The following is a 17,737-nucleotide window of genomic DNA, read 5'->3' as shown; positions in this document are numbered from 1 at the left end:
ACTTAGCTATCAGTTCCATCTGTCCTGTTGTACTTTCCCCCAAGGTTGCCACAAAATAAAGGCAGCAGAGTACTCTGCAAAGCCTTTTTATGCATACAACAGCAAGAGAGTATTGGTATTACAACCAGTGAGAACCTTGTACTTGCTGATCAGCAGCTCTCTGGAGAGCGTGTTATGTGGAAAAGTTAACTTGATACTTTATTAGAATAGGAATGTCTGCATTTATTTTTATTAAACTCCTGTGTTTAAGAGTTTTATTAATGTCCCATGACACTAACTGAATGTATTTTTTTCTTTCAGGAACCTCTAAAACATTATACTCCACCAATATGGCTTTATCATCCAGCCCAGGGATTTCAGCTGTACAACTCGTAAGGACAGTTGGCCACACCACTACAAACCACTTAATCCCAGCATTGTGCACAAGCAGCCCTCAAACACTTCCCATGAACAATTCCTGCCTGACAAATGCAGTGCACCTCAATAACGTCAGTGTTGTTTCTCCAGTCAATGTGCATATCAATACACGGACTTCAGCACCATCGCCAACAGCCTTAAAACTTGCCACAGTTGCTGCCAGTATGGACAGAGTGCCAAAGGTTACTCCCAGTAGTGCCATCAGCAGCATAGCAAGGTGTGTGTATGTTTCCAGTACCATTCCCTCCCTTTGTGCTGGCTACCCAGTGGAAGGAAACAGACCTTATTTTTACTATTCAAGCAGTGCCTGTTAACAGACTTGGTTTTGAACAGATCTTGAAAATCTGTTAAGCATAAAGCTCTGTGACTTTGATTATTTGTTTGAAGTTCCTAGCAGGATGCTTAAATCCCAGCCAGAATTGATTAAAAATAAAACCAGGAAAATGTTAAATGGCAAATTCCTGAGTATATTTTAGAAGCTTCAAATATTCTTATATTACTGCTTTATGGCTTGGACAGTTTGAAAGATTAGAATTTTATTATTAATTCTATGCAGTTTTGGTTTTCAAAATTAGTGTTTTCTTTTGTATTGTGCCAAGAAAGGAAGTAAATTGTTCTACATACATATTAATAAAATTGAGAAAATTCTGGAGTTAACTATACTGTATCTCAGAGTGAGTTGCTTTCAATGACACTAATGCAAGGAGGATACTAAAGCAGAAACAATTGATTGCATGGATTAATAAGTACCATGACCTTAAGCCTAGAGAATTAAGCTCTAGCAGGAGGTAATTTAAGCAGAATTGTACTCCTGATGATTATTTTCTTTGTGCAGAATATGTTCCATTTGTTGTAAAAAAAAAAAAAAAACTTGGATTGTCCTATGTTACAGATTTCATAAGTAACATCATTAATTTCTGCTAAAGAAACAGTTAAATTGTTGTCTTTTCCTAATTATAATCAAATAATTAGAAATTAATGGAATTTCTGACCTGAGGAAAATTTCCTCATTCCTATCTGAAAAAATGAGCTGAAGAAAGTTTCCTCATTCCTGTCTGAAAAATGATAAAAATGGGGAAGGATCTTGTGAAATCATGTTTAGTTGGAGTTACATTAAATGCCATCTGTAAACACTAAGTGGTAATATGTTCTGGAGAGTATTAATATTTATTTTACTCTTTGCCTTATTATAGAGAGAACCATGAACCAGAAAGATTGGGTTTAAATGGAATAGCAGAGACAACAGTAGCTATGGAAGTGACATAACCTAAAACATGTGGCTTTGACCTGTGTGGATGGTGTGCAGTCATTGATATTCCAGCTGAATGCAAAAGGCGACACTCTGTGGATCACAGAGTGTAACAATGGACCTAAACAGACGACAGTATAGTGGATGTTAAATCCATATATGATGTATATTTTGTAAAATTGGGAAAATCACTACCTTGTAAAATAGCTTATTTGTATCATCAATATTATTTCTGTTACTTGAATAGTAGATATTCATCATCATGCTTTTGCACTTGAATTTGCAACTGAATGGATTTTTAAAAATAATTCTTTAATGGGATCATGAGCATGAAATGGGATCCTGCATCACTTGTTTTAACTATTTATTTTGCCATGTTTACATTTTGTATCTTGTAAAAATAAATCCAACTTTGTGTCTAAAAAGTTAAAGATTCATAGCTAGGAAATGAAATTCTTGTAATTTTTTTCTAAAGGAACTGTAAAGTTTTCACTTGGTTCATTTTGTTTCACAATTTGACTAGATGGACTTTTTGGTAAATACTTAAGTGGCATTTCACTGTCAAATATGAAGTTCAAGGCAAAATAGTATTTTCTATTACTGTGCGGGGGAAAGGGATGGATCGATACATGCAAATTTAATGTAGTAACTCACTTTTCCATGTATTTTGAATGTATATTTCTATTTATAATACCAGTTTATAAAAAAAAATTACACAGAAAAAATGGACTAGGAAAAATTATGTGTCTAGCACATCTAAACTGTGCAGATATTAAAATTTTTCAAGGATTACATTTTATCTGAAGACTACATTTTAACTGGCTTTAAAACTGTAACACACCACATAAATGATATTTACCAGGTATGTATTGCATTATATCATTGCAATAATTATTGGAAGTCTAGATATCGAGCCATCCCAGGCGTTGGGAGGGGGGAGGGTTGTGGCAAGATTGTCTTTTCAATTTTGGAGAGTTTTCCTGTGGCTACAAGGCAAGTAACGGGTTGGAAAAAGTCTGACTGTAAGCGTTGGACACCTTCATAGTGTAGTGTTTTAGTGACTTTTTTTATACGGTTCTTGTAAATTAGATACGTGTAGTGGTGTTTCAGAATGTTTGTTTATGCACTAGTTCAGACAACTTTCCCTGTTACTTGTTCTTGATAAGTGAAAACTGCAGGGAAATAAAAAATACATATCAAAACATGGACATGCTGCATATGTGTTTATTTCACAATGTGCACACAGTGTAAGTGAAAATTTAAGGGAGATGATAGCACTTAACAGCACTTTTCATTTTCACAGTGCTTTCCAAGCATTAATGAAAAGAATTTAAGAAGCTCATCTGTGGGCACTATTGGGTTTCAGATAATCCAATATAAACTACCTTTGATATGAAAAGTTCTTAAAGTATTTTACAGAATGTAAGTAATTTGCAGTACAGTGGTCATTGAAATCTCATAAGTGAGCCTCGTTTTATAAATAAAGAGTTTAGAGTAGAATTATATTGCCAAGGGGGTTTTGTCAAGTACTGGGAAATGTAAATATTTTTAATGAATATGATTAAAACCATTTCAAACTTAACATAATTTTATACTTTACATTTTTTATATCTGCAGTCCTGAAAGCTGTAAATGGACGTGTCAGTTGAATCAGTGGGCCAAGATTTCTGCTGAGAGTGGTTTTTATTCAGATCCTAAATGTGTAAAGCAATTTGTGGTCAAAACCATAGAAAAAAATAAATTTAATTTCCTCATTGGTTGTGACCTGATAGGATCCATGCTCGTTTCTGCCATACTACCTCTGGAGTTACTCATTGCTGATTATATAAAGGAAATCATTTTGATTTGATATGTATTATGACTGTGTTCATTCTGCTTATAGTTGGATGTTATCTTCTTATTAAGGACTTAAAACAACTTTAGTGCCAATTTCACAGAAAGCTTCCCCCCCTCCATTTTACTGAAGTAAAGCATGGAGCAATTTGCCTTATGTGATAAATTTGTTATAAATAAGTAAAACAAAAAAACTGTCTATTTGTACAGTTTCTGAAGGTTGTGGCAAATCTAAACGTTGATCAAAGACTGATGACCAATTTATTTGTTCCTTTTGAAGTAAAATAGAAAAAAATAAGCCTGCCTGCCTTCCTTCTGTTGGTGGTTTTAACTGTTTCATGGATGGCATTTTGCTTATTTGCATACACATTTTTCCAGTGCTTTTCAAACACTGACGAGATAGGTATCTTGCTTCACTTTATTAAATTGAATAGTTTGTTTCTGCACTGAGCATACACAGGGCAGTACCACCATCTCTTATTTTTCTGAGGGAATAGTATTAGAACTTGGGGCTTTTAGAACATTGGGGGAATGTGGTTTCTTTGGAGGGTGGTAGGGATAGAAGGTATTCCTTTAGTAATTAACAAATGGTTCCTTTTTTAATAAATGGAGGACATGGGTTTTTTGTTGTTGTTTTTTTTTTTTTTTGGTACCGGGGATTGAACTCAGGTCCTTGTGCTTGTGCAGCAAGCAGCGAAAACCATTGAGCTAAATCCCCGGCCCAGAGGGCAGGCTTTTAAATATACACATAACATTCTGGCTATGCTTAAAAATAGAGAATACAGTATTTGCCAACTGTGCATAGTGTTTTTTATCACTAATACAGTTTAGGGGACAAAGTGGAGGGCAGAACAGTAAGGAGGACTAACATTTCAGACACTTCCGTAGTATTTATGGCTTATTTCAAATATGGTATACTTTTCAGCAAATTTTGATTAACAATACACTTGTGACAAGTGTTTTATTTTCCTCTTACTTGGCAAACTACCCAATAGATGAGGATATCTTAGTATTCCTGCATATTATATTGTATTAAACTTAGTGTTTCTCATCACAGCCACATAATAACAGCCCTCCTGGAGCATATAGATTTCTTAGTGACTTTTTCATTTAGTCTCACACCAATTCTGTGAAGTTGTGTTATTTTCCCATTTTACAAATCAGAGAAGTAATGTACTCTGTGCTACATAGCTAGTAAACTATTAAGCCAGGAATTAAACGTGGGTAGTCAACACACTTCTAACCACTGCCTCCCGTCTTAAACATAAAAAGGTCTTCTAGATAGAAGGATTTATGGTTCTCAGTTCACTTGCTGACAACATCCTTGGGCAGTTTAAATTCCCTTTAGAAGACAGCCTCCCCACTCTTAGGCCGCCATGCTGAGTGCATTAAATGTTACTATGCCTCCTGGCCAAGCAGCAAACAAACCCAAACCAGCTTCTCCTCCTGTCCAGCCAGTGAAGTGCTACTGGCCAAATCTAGCCAGTTAGTGAGTGCTATAGAGCTCTCCACACAAGGCAATGGGAGCAGAGCTTGGGCCAGGACTTGGCTGAAGTTTCCCTCTTCTGGACCTTAGTTTCACCTTCTTAGGATGAGCAAGGTCCTGAAACAAGGAGGCTGCTCCAAGAAGCTGGGTGGAAGTATGTGTGGGCCTCTGGTAGTGGTTGCTTACCAGGGAAGTTAATGACATCGGTTATAAGGCTGAACATTGATCTAGAGCTTTTTTAAGGCATTAATGTCATCAAGGCTGACAGTAGATGTTTATTATGTCATGTAGCTGAGCTTAGATGAGTAGTAACTCTAACCAATGACTACAAGACTCAAAATATTATATATGTGGGGAGGACCCTGAGCAATGGGGAAACATTTGAGAGGCACAATGGTAGAGAATTTGTTGAGCTGGGTTTTAATCCCTTCTGTGGTATTCTTATCCCCAAACTTGGTTAATTCATTGAATGGGTAGAATTAAATAATCTCTAACCTCCCCACCAACTCCAGTGCTACAGAAATCTAACCACCCTCACCACTCCCCAGGTGACTGTCTCCCCAAGTGGCTCCCTTGCTTCCCAGAAAATTCACCTTTCATGCCCTTGCCAGTATCCATTGGCTCACTAGCATTATTTAAAAGGATCAATAGCAAGTCAGCCCCTCTGTGCCTTCCTACAGCTGTTTTGCCATTTCTTGTCTGTCTGAAGGAAGAACAACTTCACACATACTTATTTTGCTGTTACTTAACTGCAGAGGTTTAAATTTTACCATAGATAAGAGGTAAGTCTTTTCAGTCATAGCAGAAAAAAAATTTTCACCAGTATACAAATCTGATTTCATGAATAGCACGCTCTAGGGCAATAACATTATTTACTGCACAGTGAATATTATCTTTAACCTTGAGTGAGTGTAACAACACTGGCCTTCCTCTGCTTTGTCCCAGGGCCACTGGAGCCCTGGGCACACAGCTCCTGTCTTGTAATACCTGTGTCAAAAAATAGGTTTTGGTCAGTGACTCAAGTGAGCCCAGATTACACTTAGCCACAGTGCAGGATTTCAGCTTTCAGCATAGAACATCTACATTTTACACTGCTGAGTTAAAAATACTACAAGCTTAGCATAAATACCACTGTACATTAAGAATCTACCACAGAGCTAAAATCAAGGTGCTGGCTGGGCTGCATTCTCATCTAGTGGCTCAGGTGGGGAAGGCCCTGCTTCCAAGCCCCTAGGATTGCAACATGATTCCCTTGTGACTATAGAATGCATAGCAGTGCGCTTCAAAGCCAGCAATGGGGAGTGTTTCTGCTGCTTGGAATCTTCAGAGGCCCAGGCCCTCTGGAAGGGCTCATCTGATTAGATCGGCCCCTGCAACACAGTGCAATAAATTCGGTTGAATGATTAGGGAATATATTATATACAGTTGCCAAATGTCTTCATGTTTGCCATGTTGTAGAAGGTCACTGGCCTTGGGTGCACTTGGGGGAGGGAATTATACAGAGACATTGATTGCAGGAGATGAATCACAGGGCCACCCCTGTGTGTGTCTGCCACGTGCTTGTGATTGGATGACTCCATTCCACTACCACTGTCAGCCTTCTCCCATCTCAGGACTTAGGTTAACTCTTTGCCTCCATATACACCCATTTTTAGGAAGACAATTTAAAGTAGCCTAGTGCAAACCTATTTTGTAAATCATGAACCACCGGCCTGGATGTTGAGGAGGTCATGTTGGCAAGGGAAGTAAGATTGGCAGCAGCGGCACCAACACCTTTGTAGAAACAACTGACAAGGACAAGTGTGAGCAACATGACCTGAGCATCTGGGTGGCCAGGCTGGGTGGGGGCAGAGATGGCATGAGGTGGAGGCTCTGGTTATCCAAGAAGGGCTCCTCTCCCTTAAAGAGCTGTCCAGCAGAGTGCATGTGGCAGAGAGGCGTGAGTCAGTAAGGAAACCCAGGTGATGAGGAGTATTAACAGCCCTTAAAGAACACGGAGGACACAGGTCAGAAAGCCTGAGGACGTGGTCTATCCAGTACTGCTGGCTGTCAGCATCTGGGGGAGCATTTGAAAATACAAATGTGAGCCAGTGGTGGTGCATGCCTATAAGTCCAGCACTCTATAAGGCTGAGGCAGGAGGATCACAAGTTCAAGCCCTGCCTGGGCAACTTAGCTAGACCTATCTCAAATTTTTTTTTAAATTAAATTCTTTTATTGGTACATTGCAGGTATACAACACAATTACATTTCTCATTGGGAATTGTACCTTTACATGATGCATCTTGGTTCTTATTTTTTCCCCATTCCTAGCCCTCCCTTCACCCCCTCCACCCTTCCCTATTTGCAAAGACTTTATTTCCATTTTTTCCATTTCTCAGCATTTTTCCTTTCCCTTCTTTCCTTTCCCCTGCCACTCCCACTACCCCTACCCCTTTGGACCTTTTCTTCCTATTTTCCATTATCAATTATTCATTCTAATCATTGGTACATTTTAGGTATACAATATAATGACATTCATTATTGGAAATTTGCACCTTTACATAATCTCTCTTGGTTCTTATTCTTCACCATTGCCCAGCCCTCCCTTCAACCCCTCCATTCCTCCCTATTTACAAAGATTTTGTTCCTATTTTTCCATTTTCTCATATTAATCCCATTCCCTTCTATCCTTTCTCCTAGCCCTCCCACTTCCTTCCCCTTTGCCCCTTTTCTTCCTATTTCACAGTACCTATTATACATTTAGTCCTTATTTACACTTTCAGTTTCTCACACCAGAGAAACTATTCGGTATTTATGCATGTGTGTCCTATTTATTTCACTTAAGAGTATCGCCTCAATGTGCACATTGAGGCGATACCCTATCTCAAATTTTTTATGAAAGGACTGGAGATGGAGGTTCAACCCCTAGTACCAAAAAAAAAAAAAAAAAAAAAATGAGGTCTCATCCCAGGCTGATTGAACCAAAATCTTTCAAAGTGAATCAGAATACCAGTATTTTGTGCTTGTATTTATTATTTTATTTGCTTGTGTAGTTGGTTAGTTTTTTATTTGTTCATAAGTGCACCACAGAAGCTAGGGTTGGGAATGACTAATTTTTCTGTTTTGTAGTTGTGGCAGCGACCTAGTTACTTTATTGAGAGGCTCAGAATTTATTTCCTTAGCTGTCAAATAAGGGAATTAAATTATTTCCCCAGTCTCATTAGCTCCAAAGGAATACAGAGAATTCCTCCCACTGAGCAAGCTCTGTGGCCACTAGAAATTGTGTGAATTATGAAGAATTTCTTATAACAAATGCTTTTCCTGCCCCTTTAAGCTTTTGAGATTGTAGAGTTTTTTAAAATACAGTAGGTCGGGCCAGGGATTTAGCTCAGTGGCTTCACAGCCTGCTGCTCAGGCACAAGGACCAGAGTTTGATCCCCCCATACCAAAAACAAACAAAATACAGTAGGTCTATTTTGGCAGTTCATTACAGATTTAAAACGTGGTTAAATTGTCTTCAGCAATTCTTAAATATGCCTCACACCTTCCCATCTCAAGCATTCAGAAATTCCCAAAATCACTCCTGGAACAACATGTTCCTCCAAGATGGTGCACATTTATTGCCAATGCTAGAGGTTTCCATCCTCCCTAGGCATCAGCTGTCAATATGCCCTTTCTGACTGTAGATTTATTACTGTACTACAGTCGTGTCCCCTTATCTTTAGGGATGTAGCTAAGACTCTCAGTGGATGCCTGAAATCAAAGACGGTGTGGAAGCTTCTATGCTAGTCGTCCTTCTGTATCCACAAGAAAATAGTTCCAGAACCCTGTGGATATCAAAATCCATAGATGCTCAGGTCCCTTATATAAAATGTACGGTATCTGCATATAACCTATGCATGTCCTCCTATACACTCTGATCATCTCTAGATTACTTATATACTAAATGCCATGGAAATAGCTGTTATACTCTATCATTTAGGGAATAATTACAAGAAAAAAATCTATGTTGCAGTACTTTGATGATATTTTTCAAATATTTTCAATCCATGGTTTGTTGAATCCAAGGATATGAAACTCATACATGTGGATGACTACATATACTGCTTTTCCTATACATGCATGTATAGCTATGATAAAGTTTAATTTATAAATTAGGAACAATAAGATTAACAATAGCAAATAATAAAACAATTATTGGGGCTGTTATTAAATAAAATCAGAGTTACTAAACACAAATATTGTGACAATATGACAGTTGATCTGAAAACCAAGATGGCTAGAGTACCCAGAAGGCTGGCTGTACAGCATGGATGCATGGGATCATATTCACATCCTGGGCAGATGAGGTGATATGATGTGAGATTTCATCATGCTACTCAGAATGGTGTGCAATTTAAAAGTTGTGAGTTGTTTGTGGCTCCCAACTCTTAGCATGTAGCCTTATGAAAACATGTTGCAGGCCATACTTAGTCAGTGGACCAAATCAATGAACTTATAGCCTGAAAACTTTCCCAAACTGAGGTTACTGAATTAGAGGATAAATGCATTCACAATTTTGGTGGGAATTAACAGAATGAGAATAACTGGTTTCTGTTTTTTGCTCTTTGAAATAGGGTCTCATGGCCAGGGATGTAGCTCAGTGGTGCTGCACCTGCCTGGCAAGCACAAGATCCTGAGTTGGATCCCCAGTACTGAAATAGGGTCTGTCTATGTATTTCAAGCTGTCCTTGAATTCACTGTGTAGCCCACACTGGCCTTGAACTCATGGGAATCCTCTTGCCTCAACCTACTGAGTGCTTGGGATTACAGGCATGTGCCACCATGCCTGGCATCTTTTACCAATAATATTTGACTATCCACTGCTACCCAGCCTCACCAACACAGTTTTGAAACTTTGAAATACCATATTTGTTATTCTTTTTTTGGTTTGGTTTGGTTTTTTTGGTACCAGGGATTGAACTGGGGACCTTGTGCTTCCAAAGCAGGGGTGAAACCACTGAGCTAAATCTCTGGCCCATATAGTTGTTGTTCTGAGAGGAGAAAAAATAGTATCTATGTAGGTTTAATTTCCCTTATAATGAAAGCATCATTTCACATGTTTAAGGGTCATTCATGTCCTTTCACCAATTTATCTACTGAATTATTGGCACCCTTTTTTCACTTACCATAATGTTTTTAAAGTTTATTCATGGGATAGGATGTCTATATTTCATTACTTTTTATGTGCATAATATTACATTGTATGTTAGTATCACATTTTGTTTATGCATTCATTCATTCATGGACATTTTGGGTTGTTTCTACCTTTAGGCTATTGTGAATGATGCTACTATGAACATGTATTTGTTTAAGTACCTATTTTTTAGTGCTTTTGGGTATATGACTAGGAGTGTAGTTTATAGATCATATGATAATTCTGTTTAACTCTTTCAGAAAGCACCAAATGGTTTTCCACAGGGACATATTATTTTATATTCCCACCAACAATGTAGAAGAGTTCCAATTTCTCCATATCCTCATCAAAACTTATTTTCCTTTTTAAGAAATCTACAGCCGGCAGGCAGGCAGGTCTGTGCATGCCCTACCGAGGTCGCGAGTCACATGGAACACACTGAATCAGCCCACTGCAGACAGGCTGCCACCTAGTTCCACACTACAAAGACTCAGAGTTCACCGAACCACCAGACCACGGTACTGAGTCCCGCCGCTCCTGGTCCAGAGAAAGGGGCTTCCCAGCCACAATTCCTCCCACACTTCCTGGCCCCTGTCCACCTCTCCCAGCTCAGAGGAGGTAATCCATGCAGGTGCCAACAGCACACCCCCCCCCAGTCAAAATAAGAAAACACGTGAATAAGTCTCAAAACCAGACTTCCAGATCACCTACAGTAACCCCAGAGGGAAATGAGATAGAACACTCTGATACCTGGACCCACTGAACTGGCAACAAAAGGGGATCTGGAAAAAATGAAATCAGAAATAATTTATCAGATAACAGGAGAAATTGTGCTCCTACGGCAAGACATGATTAATAAATCTAGAGAGGAGCTCAGGAACATGATGGAATCCCAACATAGGAAACAAGTGGAATCCATAAAACAGATGCAAATAGATTTTCAGGAGATGAAAAACTCCACTGAAAGTCTACACAGCAGAATGAGCTAATGTGAGGACAGAATTTCAGATATAGAAGATAAGATTGCAATTAATGACCAGGAAAAGAAAAATTGCTTCAAAATTATATGGGAACATGAGAAATCAATACAGCAGCTGCTAGATGATGCAAAGAACAATAACATAAGACTGATCGGAGTCAATGAAGAAACAGGAGAGAGTGCAGATGACATAAAAAAATCTCTTCACAGAAATAATGGCAGAAAACTTCCCAAGCAGGGGAAAAGAGCTTGACATACAGATAAGTGAGGCATATAGGACTCCAACTAGCCTTGATAAAAAAAAAATCTACACATAGGCATATAATTGTTAAGATTCCAGAAACACAACAGAAGAACAAAGTTCTCCAAGCAGTTAGAGAAAAGAAACAAATCACATACAAAGGAAAGCCCATGAGAATCACAGCAGACTTCTCAACACAAACCATCAAGGCAAGAAGAGCTTGGAGTGACATATTCCAAGCCCTAAAAGAAAACAGCCTCCAACCCAGATTGATGTACCCTGCAAATCTATCTTTCAAAATGGATGGAGAATTAAGATACTTTCATGACAAAGAGCACCTTAAGAACTTCGTGAATACCAAACCAGCGCTCCAAAGAATTTTACACAATATCCTAGGAACAGACACTGAGGATCACAACCCCAGGAGGCAAAGCAGAATGAACCCATCTGGCATGACAAGAAATTAAATGTAAAGGGGGAGAACCCAACAAAAAGAAAAAGTCATGGCAATGACAAGTCAATATGTTTCAGTTATAATCATCAACGTAAATGATCTCAATTCATCAATCAAAAGAAATAGACTGGCAGAATGGGTCAAGAAGCAAAATCCAACAATATGCTGCATACAAGAAACACACTTAATTCAAAAGGAAACTCATAGACTGAAAGTTAAAGGGTGGAAAACAATACCCCATGCAATGGGAACCCCCCAAAAAGCAGGAGTAGCTATCCTCTTTGCAGATCAAGTAGATTAGTAGATTTCAAACCAACACTGATTAAAAGAGACAAAGAAGGACACTACATCCTTGTAAAGGGAACAATCCAAGAGGAGGAGATGACAATCATAAATATCTATGCACCAAACACTAGTGCACCCAACTATATAAAACAAATACTAACGGACATGAAAACTCATGTATGCACTAATGCAATTGTAGTGGGGGACCTCAACACCCCACTGTCACAAAGAGATAGATCAACTAGACTAAAAATAAGTACTGAAATACTAGAACTCAATCAAACTCTTGAACAAATGAACTTAACAGATGTTTACAGAGTCTTCCACCCCACAAAATCAGAATACACATTCTTCTGAGCTGCACATGGGTCATTTTCCAAAATAGACCACATACTCACACATAGAACATGTTTAAGTAAGTGCAAAGGAATTGAAATTATCCCCTGTATATTATAAGACAATAGTGTGATGAAATTGCAGATCAAGATCAAAAGAAACCACAAAAATTTCATAAACACATGCAAATTGAACAACACACTTCTGAGTAACCAATGGATCACAGAGGAAATTAAGAAGAACTCAGACAGTTCCTTCAATTAAATGACAATGACAATACAACATATCGGAAGCTATGGAACACAATGAAAGCAGTCTTACAAGGGAAATTCATAGAAGTGAATACGCATATTAGGAAAACTGAACGAGCCCAATTAAACAACCTGATGCTGAACCTCAAGCTTCTAGAAAAAGAAGAGCAGGACAACCCCAAAGCTCATACAAGGGAGGAAATTATAAAGATCAGAGGAGAAATCAATGCAATGGAGACTAAGAGAATGATACAAAAAATCAATGAAGCCAAGAGTTGGTTCTTTGAAAGAATCAACAAAATTGACAAACCTTTAGCCAACCTTGTCAGAAAAAGGAAAGAAAAGGCCCAAATCCATGCAATTAGGAATGAAAAGGGTGAAATTACAACAGACCCAGCAGAAATCCAGAGGATCATCAATACCTACTTCCAGAATCTATACACCAATAAGGTGGACAACACGGAAGAAATGGACAGATTCCCAGATACATATGAATTACCAAAGTTGAACGAAGAAGACCTCAAAATTCTGAACAACCCAATATCACCCAATGAAATTAAAAATGTAATTAAAATCTTATCAACTAAGAAAAGCCCGGGCACTGATGGCTTCACTGCCGAATTCTACAAGACATTTAGAGAGGAACTACTGCCACTACTGTTTAAACTCCTCAGTGAAATTGAAAGGGAAGCAATACTCCTGAATTCATTCCTGGAAGCAAGCATCACCTTGATCCCCAAAGCAGGGAAAGACCCAACCGAAAAGGAGGACCATAGGCCAATCTCACTAATGAACATAGATGGAAAAATCCTTAATAAAATAATGGCAAGCAGAATGCAGAAGAAAATCAAGAAGATCATACACCCTGATCAAGTGGGATTCATCCCAGGGATCCAGGGATGGTTCAATGTATGCAAATCAATCAATGTAATACACTATATCAATAGAGCCAAAAACAAAAACCATATGATTATCTCCATAGACACAGAAAAAGCATTTGACAAAATCCAACATGCATTTATGATAAAAACCCTACAAAAAATTGGAATCGATGGTCTCTACCTCAAACTGATAGAAGCCATCTATGAAAAACCAACAGCCAATATCATACTAAATGGTCAAAAACTGAAATTCTTCACACTAAAATCAGGAACAAGACAAGGATGTCCACTATCACCACTCTTGTTCAATATAGTTCTGGAAACATTAGCCACGACAATTAGACAAGAGAAAGAAATAAAAGGAATAAAGATAGGAAATGAAGAAGTCAAATTGTCATTATTTGCAGATCACATGATACTCTATATAGAAGAGTCCAAGAACTCCACCAAGTCTTCTAGACTTAATAACCAAATTCAGTTAAGTAGCTGGTTACAAGATCCACATACAAAAATCAATAGCTTTCCTCTACACGAATGACAGACTCACTGAGAGAGAAATAGGACAAATAATTCCTTTCACAATAGCATCCAAAAAACTGAAATACCTAGGAATCAATCTAATGAAAGAAATCAAAGATCTCTTCTCTGAAAACTATAGTACTTTGTAAAGAGAGATTGAAGATGATATCAGAAAATGGAAAGACATCCCCTGCTCCTGGGTAGGAAGGATTAATATAGTGAAAATGGCCATACTTCCAAAACTGCTATATAGATTCAATGCAATCCCAATTGAAATCCCAGCAGCATACTTCATGGACCTTGAGAAAACAATCCAAAACTTCATTTGGAACAAGAAGAAGAGACCCAGAATAGCAAAAACAATTCTAGGTAACAGAGACATGGCAGGGGGTATCACAATTCCCAACCTGCAACTCTACTACAAAGCTACTGTGATAAAAACAGCATGGTACTGGCAAAAAAACAGACCTGAGGACCAGTGGAACAGATTAGAAGATGCAGAAACAACGCCAGACACACTCAGCCATCTCATCTTCGAAAAAGGAGCCAAACACCCTCACTGGAGGAAAGATAGCCTCTTTAATAAATGATGCTGGAAAAATTGGGCTTCAACTTGCCAAAGATTAAAACTAGACCTGTATCTCTTACCATGCACTAAACTAAAATCAAAATGGATTAAAGATCTAAATATTAAAATAGAAACTCTGAACCAGTTGGAACAGAGGTTAGGTAGAGCTCTTCAAGACATCAGTGTAGGAAAAGATTTTATGAACAAAACCTCAGTTGCCTGTGAACTAGCACAAACAATCAACAAGTGGGATCTCATCTTATTAAAAAGCTTCTGCACAGCAAGAGAAACCACTAGCAGAGTGAAGAGACAACCCACAATGTGGGAATAAATCTTCACCTGCTCTTCCTTGACAAAGGTCTACTCTCTCCAATCTATAAAGAATTTTAAAAGATCAGACCTCCCAAATTTAAAGACCCAATCCAAAAATGGGCATCTGAAATGAACAGACATTTCTCACATAAAGAAGTAGAAATAGAAAATAAATACATGAAAAAATGTTCAGCATCACTGGTCATTCGAGAGATGCAAGTGAAAACAATGCTGAGATTCCACCTCACTCCAGAAAGAATGGCTGCTATCATGAAATCAGCCAATAACCAATGCTGGTGGGGCTGTGGGGAAAGAGGAACCCTGCTCCACTGCTGGTGGGAGTGTAGACTGGTGCAAGCACTGTGGAAATCAGTATGGAGACACCTCATAGAACTAGGACTGGAAGTCTGATTTGACCTTGCTATTCCACTGCTGGGGATCTTCCCCAAAGAATTAAAAGAATCATACCACAGTGATATATGTGCACCCATGTTCATAGCAGCGCAGTTTGTAATGACTAAAACTTGGAAACAGCCCAAATGCCCATCAACTGGAGACTGGATAAAGAACATGTGGTTTTTTAATAAAATGGAGTACTCCTCAGCCATAAAAAATGAGAAATTAGAGACATTTATAGCTAAGTGGATGCACATTGAGGCAATACTCTCAAGTGAAATAAATAGGACACACATGTATAAATACCGAAAAGTTTCTCTAGTGTGAGAAACTGAAACTGTAAATAAGGACTAAAATGTATAATAGGTACTGTGAAATAGGAAGAAAAGGGGCAAAGGGGAAGGAAGTGGGAGGGCTAGGGGAAAGGATAGAAGGGAATTGGATTAATATGAGAAAATGGAAAAATAGGAACAAAATCTTTGTAAATAAGGAGGAATGGAGGGGTTGAAGTGAGGGCTGGGCAATGGTGAAAAATAAGAACCAAGAGAGATTATGTAAAGGTGCAAATTTCCAATGATGAACGTCATTATATTGTATATCTAAAATGTACCAATGATGAGAATGAATAATCGATAATGTAAAATAGGAAGAAAAGGTCCAAAGCGGTAGGAGTATTGGGAGGGGCAGGGGAAAGGAAAGAAGGGAAAAGAAAAATGATCAGAAATGGAAAAATTGGAAATAAAGTCTTTGTAAATAGGGAAGGGTGGAGGGCGTGAAGGGAGGGCTAGGAATGGGGAAAAAATAAGAACCAAGATGCATTATGTAAAGGTACAATTCCCAATGAGAAATGTAATTGTGTTGTATACCTACAATGGACCAATAAAAGAATTTACCAAAAAAAAAAAAATCTACAGCCATTGTGGGTTTGATTTGCATTTCCCTGATGACTAATGCAATTCAGTGTCTTTTAATGTGCTCATTGGCAATTTGTGTATCTATTCAAGTCCTTTGCTCCTTTTAAAAATTGGGTTGTTTGCCTTTTTAGGTTGAATTGCAAAAGTTTTTTATGTATTCTGGGTACTAGATCCTTATGAGCTATATGATTTGTAAAGTTTTCAGCCCGTTCTGTAGCTCGTTTTTGTTTTTTCACTTTCCTGATAACATTGATACACAAAAGTTTTTTAATTTTGAAGTTCTATTTATCTATTTTTTCTGCTGTTGTTTATGCTTTTGGTCATGCTCGTATCTTAGAACACATCACCAAATCTAAGGTCATGAAAATTTTATCTTGTGGTTTTTTGATGAGATTTTTATGGTGGTTAGCTCTTATATTTAGGTCACTGATCCATTTTGATTTAGTTTTGTATAAGGTGTGAGTCAGGAGAAGATGTCATTCTCTTGCGTTTGATATCCAGTTGTCCCAGCAAAGAGACTAGTGCTTCTCACACCCCTGGCCAAAGCATGTGGGTGTAGATGGCTGCCTGCTGTGACATCCCATCCTCTGGATCCCAGCAGGTCACCCTCCCATACTCAGTGTCCACTGCTGCCCTGTCGGGTCTGAGGGTTCCACTAGTGAGCCTGGGGACAGCTTTGGCTCTGTCCTTGGCTTTCCCCTGTATACCCCCTCCTCCTCTTCACCCCCTCAATCAACTGAGAAGCTTTCCTGCAGCTGACACAGGGCCAGAACTGTTGGATTCCACGCCAAGAAAGCTCTTGTACTAATTTATAACCACAGTGTCCCAAAAGTCTAACCTTGAGGACATTTGTGAAGCGCACAACTCCACAGGGCTGGCAACCACACAACACACTGGGAAGAGGCTGCCTGGGAGTGGGCACTCAGTGTGGCAGGCATGAGGTCTTTACAGGTCTCTGTTCTGGACCTTTTTGATGACCCTTGTCTCTGCCAGGGAGCAGTCAGTCTGGGCCAGTGAAAGGGAGCTGAGGGTCTTGGGGAAGCTCGGCGGCCTCATGGAAACTGCAGATTGCTGCTAGGCCTCGTGACTATGGAAGAACCAAAGTAGATTTCTCTCCCAGGAAATAGCTTGAGTATGATTTTCTTTTTCTTCACAGCCGTGTCAACATCTCTTGATGACTCTGCTGCACTATTCTAAATCCTGATGAGCATGTGCCGATCAGCAGCACCTCCCAGGGCCCTGAGCCTGAGGACACAGCCCCCCCCCCCACCGGCACACGTGCTAAGTGAGTGCTCTGCCACTGAGATACAACCCCACCCCGGGACAGTTTACACTCCATGAACTCTGCTTAACAGAAAAGTATGCTTAACACTGGTTCAGTTTTTAAGTTTATGTTTATGAAAACTAGAAATACAAAACTTACTTCTTTGGTCATACCAGCTTCATTCAAGGGCTTAGCA

At 38.8% G+C, this 17,737-nt stretch overlaps 1 protein-coding gene across 1 annotated transcript in view; it reads left to right on the top strand.

Moving 5' to 3' along the window:
* Epc2 (enhancer of polycomb 2) overlaps positions 1–3,515 on the top strand; it is a 148,469-nt gene extending 144,954 nt beyond the window's left edge. Inside the window, exons 13-14 of the mRNA XM_004869992.4 lie at positions 301–634; positions 1,611–3,515. Of these exons, the coding sequence (XP_004870049.1) occupies positions 301–634; positions 1,611–1,683 (407 nt within the window). The 3' untranslated portion in view covers positions 1,684–3,515. The remainder of the gene's footprint in view (positions 1–300; positions 635–1,610) is intronic.
* Positions 3,516–17,737: the final 14,222 nt, after the last annotated feature.

The sequence above is a fragment of the Heterocephalus glaber genome, unplaced genomic scaffold (assembly GCF_053883595.1).
Source record: "Heterocephalus glaber isolate CG9 unplaced genomic scaffold, H.glaber_assembly_v1.0 deba00001097, whole genome shotgun sequence".
Taxonomy (NCBI): domain Eukaryota; kingdom Metazoa; phylum Chordata; class Mammalia; order Rodentia; family Bathyergidae; genus Heterocephalus; species Heterocephalus glaber.
This window is presented reverse-complemented; position numbering and strand designations above follow the sequence as displayed.